A 9,052-nucleotide genomic window follows, 5' to 3' on the forward strand; every position below is an offset into this window, starting at 1 on the left:
GGAATCTGATGTGCTCTGACAGGAGGCAGAGCTCAGGCGGTGATGGGAGTGATCAGGAGCAGCTGTAGATACAGAAGCAGCTTCGCTCCCTGGCCTGCTGCTCACCTCCTGCTGTGCAGTCTGGCTCCTACCAGGTCATAGGCTGGTATCAGTCCACAGCCTGGGGCTTGAGGACCACAGGTTTACAGAACTGGGGCTTTGTTCTGGATTGGGTGCTGTCAGAAATCAAGGGCAATTTGATCGAATGTCTTCACCAATGTTATCTAGAAAGAGGGAGGACTAGACTGAGGTTGTGGTTTTGACACGTAATTGTTGTCCTGGCTCACACTAAGTATGGAGTGGTCTTGTCACAGAGTGGCCTTGTCAGGTGGTGATATTCTGTAAAAAAAGTTTTTTAAAATTTCTTTATTTCAAAACATTAGAGGGGTTCAAATGTTTCTGTTACATGGGTACTTTGTATAATGGTTAAATTGGGGCTTCAATGTGCCTGTCACCAGAATAGTGTTCATTGTACCCCACACTTCTCTCCCAACCTTCCCACTTGTTGGATTCCAATATCTTTTATATCTTTTTGTGCCTGTGTGTGCCCCCGTCTACCTCCCAATTATTAGAAAGTACACGCAATGTTTGTTTTTCCATTCCTGAGTGACTTCACTTAGGATAGTAGTCTCCATTTCCACCCAAAATTGCTGCAATAGACATCATTTCATTACTTTTTATGGCTGAGTAATACTCTATGGTGTGTGTGTCCACTCATGAATTGATGGGCATTTAGGTTGATTCCGCATCTTTGCAACTGTGAATTGTGCTTCAATAAACATTTAAGTGCAGGTGTCTTTTTGATGAAATGATTTCTTTTCCTTTGGGTAAACGTGTAGTAGTGGGATTTCCGGATCAGATGGTAGGTCTACATTTATAGCTTTGTGGAATCTCCATACTGTTTTCCATGGAGGTTGTACTAATTTGCAGTTCCACCAGCAATGTACCACTAGTTATCGGGGAAATGCAAATTAAACCACAATGAGATACCACCTTCCCCCCGTCAGAATGGCCGTTATTAAAAAGGCAAAAAACAAGAGATGCTGGCACTGATGCAGAGACAAAGAGACACTCACGTGCTGCTGGTGGGACTGAAATTGATGTCCAGCAGGAACGCCAAGCCTCACTAAGGACCATGGATGTCAAATGCTTCCTACATTTAGCCTCACTCATCTATCACCTGGGGAGATTTAACAACCTCACTGCTTTGGACCCAATGCATTCGAATTAGATCAGACTGTCTAGAGCAGGGGTCCTCAAACTATGGCCTGAGGGCCACATGTGGCCTGCTGAGGACATTTATCCGGCCTGCCAGGTGTTTTTGCCACCACTGCCTGTCCTGCTTAGCAGCTGACTCATTCTGGGCCCGCAGTCCGGCCCTCCAATGGTCTGAGGGCCAGTGAACTGGCCCCTGCTTAAAAAATTTGAGGACCCCTGGGTTGGATCCAAGCATTGGTATCTTTTTATTTTTATTTATTTTAATTAAAACAACTTTTTGAGACAAGAGTTTCACTTCATCAGCCTTGGTAGAGTGCTGTGGCATTATAGTTCACAGCAACCTCAAACTCTTGGGCTTAAGCAATCCTCTTGCCTCAGCCTCCCAAGTAGCTGGGACTACAAGTGGCTGCCACAACACCTGGCTATTTTTAGAGATGGGGGTCTCACTCTGGCTCAGGCTGGTTGCGAACTCCTGAGCTCAAGCAAGTCACCTGCCTTGGCCTTCCAGAGTGCTAGGATTACAGGTGTGAGCCACTGCGCTTGGCCTCATTGGTATATTTCTAATCTTCCCGGGTAGAGTGCAGCTGAAGTGGAGAAGCACTGGGCTAGCACATGGGGCTATTTGGATGATTAAGGGAGAGATCATAGCTGCAATCTTAGTATAGCAGGATTTGGGTCAACATTCCTCCTCTCCCTTTTCTCCACCACTCACCCTTCCTAGAGACATTCTGCTTTATCTTGGGATGAAGCGAAGCCCAGACAATAATATTTTTAAATCGCCTCAGGTGATGTGAACATATAGTCAAGCATGAGAAGCAGTTGGAAGGAGGAGAGTAACCCCTAACATCTGAGAGCTGCCTGGTGCTGTCAAGGAGCCTCAGCACTACTGGACATCCACGATGCTGACTACCAACATTAGTGGAGCTCCAGTTTCTTATTTTTGTTCATTTCCCCTCCTCCTCCTTCTCCTCCCCCTCATTAGCATAACAAGGGTGCAGGTTAGGAGAAAACTGACTTGGAAGGGACTTAGAACACATTTGGCATTTTGTGCTGTGTGGCCTTTCATGGGTTGCTTAGCTTGTCTGTGCGTGGAGTGGTGCCTTAGTGACAGTGCAAAGGACTGAGCCAAACTCTCTGGTTTCATTCCTAGCTCTGTCACTTGATTGCTAAGTTCCTTAACCACCATGTGCCTCAGTTTCCTCATCTTTAAAATGAGAATAACAATAGTACTTACTTCACGGGGTTGTTGAGGGGATCCTATGAGGGGACATACAAAGTGTGGTGCCACAAGCACTCAGAAAGAATACGTGTTCGCTAGCACTGTTGTTGTTCCTGAAAGTGGCAGCTGCAAGCCTCTTTTGCCTCCAGCCCTTGCCCTACAGGGAAGTGGTAACAGGTGGAACACAGGAGTCCAGCCCTATGCTGGAAGAGTGGCCCCGACAGTGACGGCGACAACTAAGGCAAAGCTGATGACAGCTGTGTAAGAGCAGCTCAGACTGGGCTCTGGGCACTGACTGGGGTGAAGAGGCTCCCTGGGGTGACCAGTTACCTGCTCTCACAGCTTGAGGAGCGGGACTCTGAGCTCTGGGACCGGGAGGGGCAACGGTGGTGGCGGTGGCGGTGAGACTTTCGGGGCCGGCTTCGAGATCTTGGGGGGATGAGAAGGAATGAGTCAGAGCAGAGAGAGAAAGAAAAAGAGAGAGAGACAGAGAGAGAGTTGATCTCGTGATACCCATGTTTCTCTTGAACCCAAGTCACCATCCCTCCCAAAGTCAGACATCTCTTTTGACCCCTGAGTTACCGCAGTTCCCTTCTTGGGTATCTGGGGGTCTCTAAACAGCTGTACTGAACACAGGTGAGCAGAAAGGGGTACACGGATAACTCAGGGCCCTCCTCTGCCATACCTTGCTGGAAGAAGGACCAATGCAGACCACACTCTGCAGAAAATCTCCTCCCCATGACTCCTCTCCCTATCCTAACGCCTTGTTTCACAGAGCTTCAGGAGCAGTTAGAGGCTATAAAGATGTCAATCAGCCAGGCACTAGAACAACCCCAAGAAGGCCCAAGATTAAACAGAAGGAGCTGCTTTGCCTGAAGAATGTTACCATGATGCCGGATCTCTTAATTTTCCAAGTGAACATGGAAATACAGATTTTTTTAAATGTAAAATACCCCTATTTTAAATGGAAGCTCATTTTTTGTTCTTTAAAAAGTCACCTTTTGGGACAAACAAAACCCAGTTGGAGTGTAAATTAGACCTTCAGGCTGCCAATCTGTAACCTCAGACCCAGAAAATTAAGTCCAGATTTTTAGCATGGAGTCAAAATAAACCTCATTAACAACAAAAAATTATCAAACAGAACAACAATTAACAATTAGTACTGCCACCATTAATAACAGTATTACTATAGGTTATTTCAGTGATCTCTAAGTAATAATAGCAAAGCAGAAGCAGTGGGATTGAGGTTGTATAAAGAATGTTAATGGTTTGGGCCAAGCCAGAAAGCCAGTGGGAGTTAGAGATGACTCTATCAGGAGGTAACACAATATCCCTTCCCTACTGAAAGTTTCTTAATGGCCTTTGTGTCAACTATAAACTCTGACCTTGAACCCCAGCACCTTCAGGAGCAAGTCCCTGCCTTGCTGTCTCGCTGCCCTGCTTGAAATCTTCTGCCCCAGCCTGGCAGGCTCCAGTAACTCTGAGCTGCTTGTGTTCTGGCTCACACATTTCCCAGCTCATGATGTCCTCGTGATGACGATGGTGGTGTGAGGATGATGACAGGTGACCTGGATCTAACACAGACTTTCCGCTGGGCACTGTATTCTAAGCATTTTCCTTAAAGAAATTCATCTGTTCTTCACAACTTCTGAAGTAGGTTCTCTTATTATTCTCATCTTACAGATGAAGAAACTGAGGCACAGAGAGTTGAAACCACTTGCCTACCTTGCCTAGCCTACACTCTAGAATGCTCAGCTCCCATCCTCACCCTCAGCTGAGACATCCCCTCCTGCAGGAAGCTGTCCTCCCCACCAGGCCGTGTGCCCAGCACCAGCGTTTGCCCAGTGCCCAGGCTGCCATCTGCAGAGCTGGGACCTGCCCTGTGCCTGGCTCCTGTGCCTCTCTGCTCTGTGAGCTGCTTCAGGCCAGGACAATGTCTGGCTCATCTCTTTCCTTGGGCCCACACAGGGCCAGTCACATATTAAGGCCTCACGAACGCCAGTGGTCACTTGCTCGGAGGCAGTTCTGACCACGGGACTCGGCCAGAATAGCCATCATCCGTCTTCAGGATGCTTTGTTCCTCTTTTCTCTCTCCTGCCTCTTGTCTTTTGGCTTGCACGAGATTCTGATGCCCTGGCAGCAATTTCTGGGGCTCATTCTCTTCTTGGCTCACAAAGTGGCCCTGGAGAGGGTGGCCATTTTGCTGCCCTTTGGCAGGAAGTCCTTGTCTCAGTGATGGTCTTTCCTGAGCTTTTGAGGTCCGGGCCCAGCCCCTGACCCTGTGGCTGCCTGTCCCAGGGCTCCACTGAACAAGTGATATGAGCTCTCTAAGAACATGAGCTCTGTCTGTGCTTAGCACGAAAGTACATTCAATACGCAGGGCCAATAATTATCTTTTGACTTGAACCAAACAGGTTTGATGACAAGGAAGTTCTTCGCTGGGCAAATCCAAGACTTTACTGCTTTATTCTAGAGCATGTTCCAGGGGCCCCTGTGTTGGTGGCTGAAATGCCCTCCTTCGTGCTGACCTTGGGCAAAGAGCCCCTTTGGGACAGCAAAGCTGGGTGCCCCCCTCCCCTGTGCCCCTGCCCTCCTTTCCTTTTCCCGGCAGCCAACTACCTTTTATTGTATTGTCTTTGATCCTTTCTTTAGAAGCTTCTTGGCGGGAGATAAAATATTATTTGATTGGAAAACACTAACATTTCCAGGGTATAAAGTAGGTGGGTTGTAACTGAATTTACTTTTAATTTGGCTGAGAACTGAACTCCGCGGGCAGCACCGGCTGATTTGGATTTCTACTACCGCTATAAACTGGGAAACAGCTGGGGCCCCAAGTCTGAGGACAGGAACTTCACAAACGTCTCCACCCTGGAAATTCAACAGCCAGGACACAGACGCACGCGTAGGTTCACACATGTGCAAGCACGTGACCAGGACCACCATGCACACACAGCACACGTGTGCACAGGCAAAAACCACTACACAGCCTGTGTACACATAATGCCCACAAACACGGAACCAGTGTACAGACCTGAGCTTAGAATTTGCACACGTTGGCATGCAGTGTTCCTGCCCATACTGTCCACGTGCATGCTCACACAAGCCCAGGCACACGAATGCATTCATGTGAACGCAAATATATACTGCATATACATCTGTATATGTTTGCACACGTTGTATACATTTGTGTACCCAGTGTGTACACAAATGATTCTATGGTGTAAAAATGTACAGACTTTTCCAAACGATGTACATACTACACACATGACACTGCATGTAAATATATGACCATGTACATACACACAAGGTGCACGCCAGGCACACACATGCACACTGTACATTTCCATGCACACACAGACACATTGCATACACACAACCTCCTTCACTCATGCATACCTAGACCCACAATTACAAGTACATACCCCGTTCTCTCTCTCTCTCCCTTTCCTTTCCCTCTTTTTCTCTCTCCCCCTTTGCCTATTTATTTGGCAATTCTCACATGACAGCTATGTCCCCAACCCCCAAACTGAAGAGCAGTATGCTCTGAGCGGCATCTACTTACTGTTTTTTGTGCCTCTTCTCTTCCCTTCTTTTACTTTTTGGGCTAGAGGAGCTAAACAAGAAATGGCCAATTAATTGAAAGATGCAACATTCCAGTTAAAGATGAAAATAAACAAGGAGTTAAAATGCTTAACACACAGTGTTCTATCCAGGCAGTTTCAGAAAGGGCACCTCTCACTGCACCAGACCAGAAAAGTTGCTGCCAACGTTTTCATGCAGCAGGTTTGGCTAGAAACAGCAACTCATTCACATATGCTGAGCATGGGACGCAGGAAATGTCAAGTTCAGCATGGGTGGATTAATAATAACAGTGGTAATAAAGATAATAATGATGTCTGCCATTTTTTGGGAGGCTTTGTGATAGGCGAGGCATCCAGCTGAATACTTTATGTCAACAATCTCATTTGGTCCTCCCCACAGCCTATGGGTGGAGGCACATTTTAATAAGTGCCCATTTTATAGATGTGGAAATTGAACTGGAGAGGGATTAAGAAACTTGCCTATGATCACAGAAATGAGCTGGGATGTAACCCCAGACCATGGGTTTCCATGCTCTTGACTCTGTTAAAGAGAAGAGAATGGGATATCCAGAAAGATATGTGAACCCCTATGAAGCTTGGTAGACTCTGAAATGTTTTGCCCATGAATATTCAAGTATCTGGGTTTAAATTTTTTTTTTTTTTTGAGTCAGAGTTCTGGGGTCTGAATAGCATAGATAAGGATGACTCAGAGTTCCGTTGTGATGGAACAGCAGTCAGGGAAGGTGAACGCTATTTGATAATGGGTTTCAGTGGGCCACCAAGAACTCATTACCAGCCTAGGTTTTGGGAAGGGGAAAACTTATTTCATCCAACTGAATCACATCTTGAAGTTAGCCACAGGGACCACGCCCATGTTGCGACTCAGCTTGGGTCCTCACTGAAAGTTTCAAGTAACTCTGCTTCTTAGTTGGCAAATGACATCAGGTAAATTACCTGTCCTTGCTAAAACTCAGCTACCTCAACCACAACATGGGGCCACTACTCAGGCTCTGGAGCTGAATGGACGGTGACCTTGGCAACCAAAGTCTACTTGTTGAATAAATAATGAAAGGGTTTTGCATTTTGCAGACTGCTCTAGATACGGCTGGTGTTAGTTAAGAAGCCACTGTCACCTGTCCTGATCCTCCGCCTGATAGATTTAGGTTAGAATTTTGGCTTTGCTACCTTCTGGCTCTGTGGACATTCCTGTTACAGCTCCTATCTTAGTCTCAGTTTCCGCATCTGTAAGATGGGAACAATAAACATATCCAGTACATAAGGTTGTGGTATGGATTAAAGGGAACTAAACACATGCACATGTGGAAGGGGCTTGCTCAGGATCCCGTGTAGAGTGAGCACCCCTAGGTCATGGTTCGATTTGTGCTCACACAATGTTTCCAGTATACCAGCACTTGGCTTCTCTTCCTTGGCCAGTTTGGGGAAGGTTTTAATGGGGGATGGGGCTGATGTTCACCTACATGCCCCGACAAGATTCTAACCCGTGGTAAAGCAAACAGAGTCTGGTGGGGGGAACAACATATTCTAGGGGTGGGAGGGCATTAGCAGGGGCTAGTTCTGGAGCAATCATCCCGCCTGTTGGAAGGCAAAATCTGGCTGGCTTGGAATGCTCAGGGTAATCAGCCCAGGCCTTCATTTTGGAGGAAACTGAGCCCAGGAATTTGGAAGGGGCATGGTCAAGAGCACAGAGATGGAGACTGAGAGTGGATCTAGAAGCTGCCCAAAGCCAGCAGGGAGGGCAGGAAGCTGAACAGGTGGCCAGAGGCAGCAAGAGTCTTACCTGTGCCTTCTCTTCTTGGAGAATGACCTGATTAAAGAAAAAAAAAAGAAGAAAGCAAAGAGGGGGGAAGAGGGAATGAGAGGGAGGGTGGGCGGGAAGGAGGGAAGGGGAGAAGGAAGAAAAGGAGAGAGGAAGGGAAGGGAGAAAATATTATAAATATAGGTGAGTTTGAAGTTTCTCTCCCTGGGATGAATGTATCAGTGTGCTTGTGATCCTGCTACATGGGGGCCGGGACACCTCCTCCTCCTCTCTTAGATTTCAAAGAATATGAGAGCATCCCACAGATGTTGATTTGCATTCTGAATTTCCAGATCAAAGCCTACCAAGGTCAGCTTCAATCCTCCCCTCAAATTGTCAGTAAGTCTGTCCTGGATGAGGCAGGGTGAGGGGGTATGGGAGTCCTCCGCCTTTCCCCTTCTCCCCATCTCCCTCTCGTCTTCTCCCTCCCTCCTTACAGATTTTTCCTCCCCTTCCTCCTCCTTGTCATCATCACATGATAACCAACTTCCAAACACGGAACTCTCATGCAGTCTACCCCAACCCTGTGGAGGACTACCAACAACTATTTTACAGACACAGACACTGAAGATCAGAGAAGTTAGTTAAGTTGCCCAGGGTCACACAGTTTAGGCTCCCGTTCAGACGTCATCTTCCATCTTCTCTTTGTAGCATATACTGAGCCCTCGGCCTGGTCAGATGTCTCCTCTGCTCCCCCAAGCTCTGCACGAGCTTCAGAGCTTATCATTATTAAGAGTACAGACCTCTCTATATTGTAATTACCCATTTCCCCCACAAGAATGTAAGCAGTTCAAGGGCAGGGGGTAGGTTTCAGTAACTGTTCTGTTATGGGGACTCCAAATCCTTATTTGTGATAACATAATGTGTGTTCAGTAAATAGATGTGAAAAACGAATATATCTTTGGGGGTTTTTTTGAGACAGAGTCTCACTTTGTCCCTTGGTAGAGTGCTGTGACATAGCTCACAGTAATCTCAAACTTGGGCTCAAGTGATCCTCTTGCCTCAGCCTCCCAAGTAGCTGAGACTATAGATTCCTGCCACAAAGCAGGCATCTGGCTATGAATATTTTTCTTTTTAAACTCTGAAGATGGGCTTGGTGGCTCTTGCCTGTAATCCTAGCACTCTGGGAGGCTGAGGATCATTTTAGCCAGGTGTTGTAGCAGGCTCCTGTAGTCCCAG

At 47.0% G+C, this 9,052-nt stretch overlaps 1 protein-coding gene across 1 annotated transcript in view; it reads right to left on the reverse strand.

The window, feature by feature from the left end:
• SRRM4 (serine/arginine repetitive matrix 4) overlaps positions 1–9,052 on the reverse strand; it is a 156,442-nt gene that overhangs the window by 28,733 nt on the left and 118,657 nt on the right. The window contains exons 5-7 of the mRNA XM_003789929.1: positions 7,856–7,882; positions 6,039–6,089; positions 2,807–2,905 (exon numbers count right to left, since the gene is read on the reverse strand). Coding sequence (XP_003789977.1) covers positions 2,807–2,905; positions 6,039–6,089; positions 7,856–7,882 — 177 coding nt within the window. The remainder of the gene's footprint in view (positions 1–2,806; positions 2,906–6,038; positions 6,090–7,855; positions 7,883–9,052) is intronic.

Source organism: Otolemur garnettii, unplaced genomic scaffold (assembly GCF_000181295.1).
Source record: "Otolemur garnettii isolate 467f Iridium unplaced genomic scaffold, OtoGar3 scaffold00038, whole genome shotgun sequence".
Classification (NCBI taxonomy): Eukaryota; Metazoa; Chordata; class Mammalia; order Primates; family Galagidae; genus Otolemur; species Otolemur garnettii.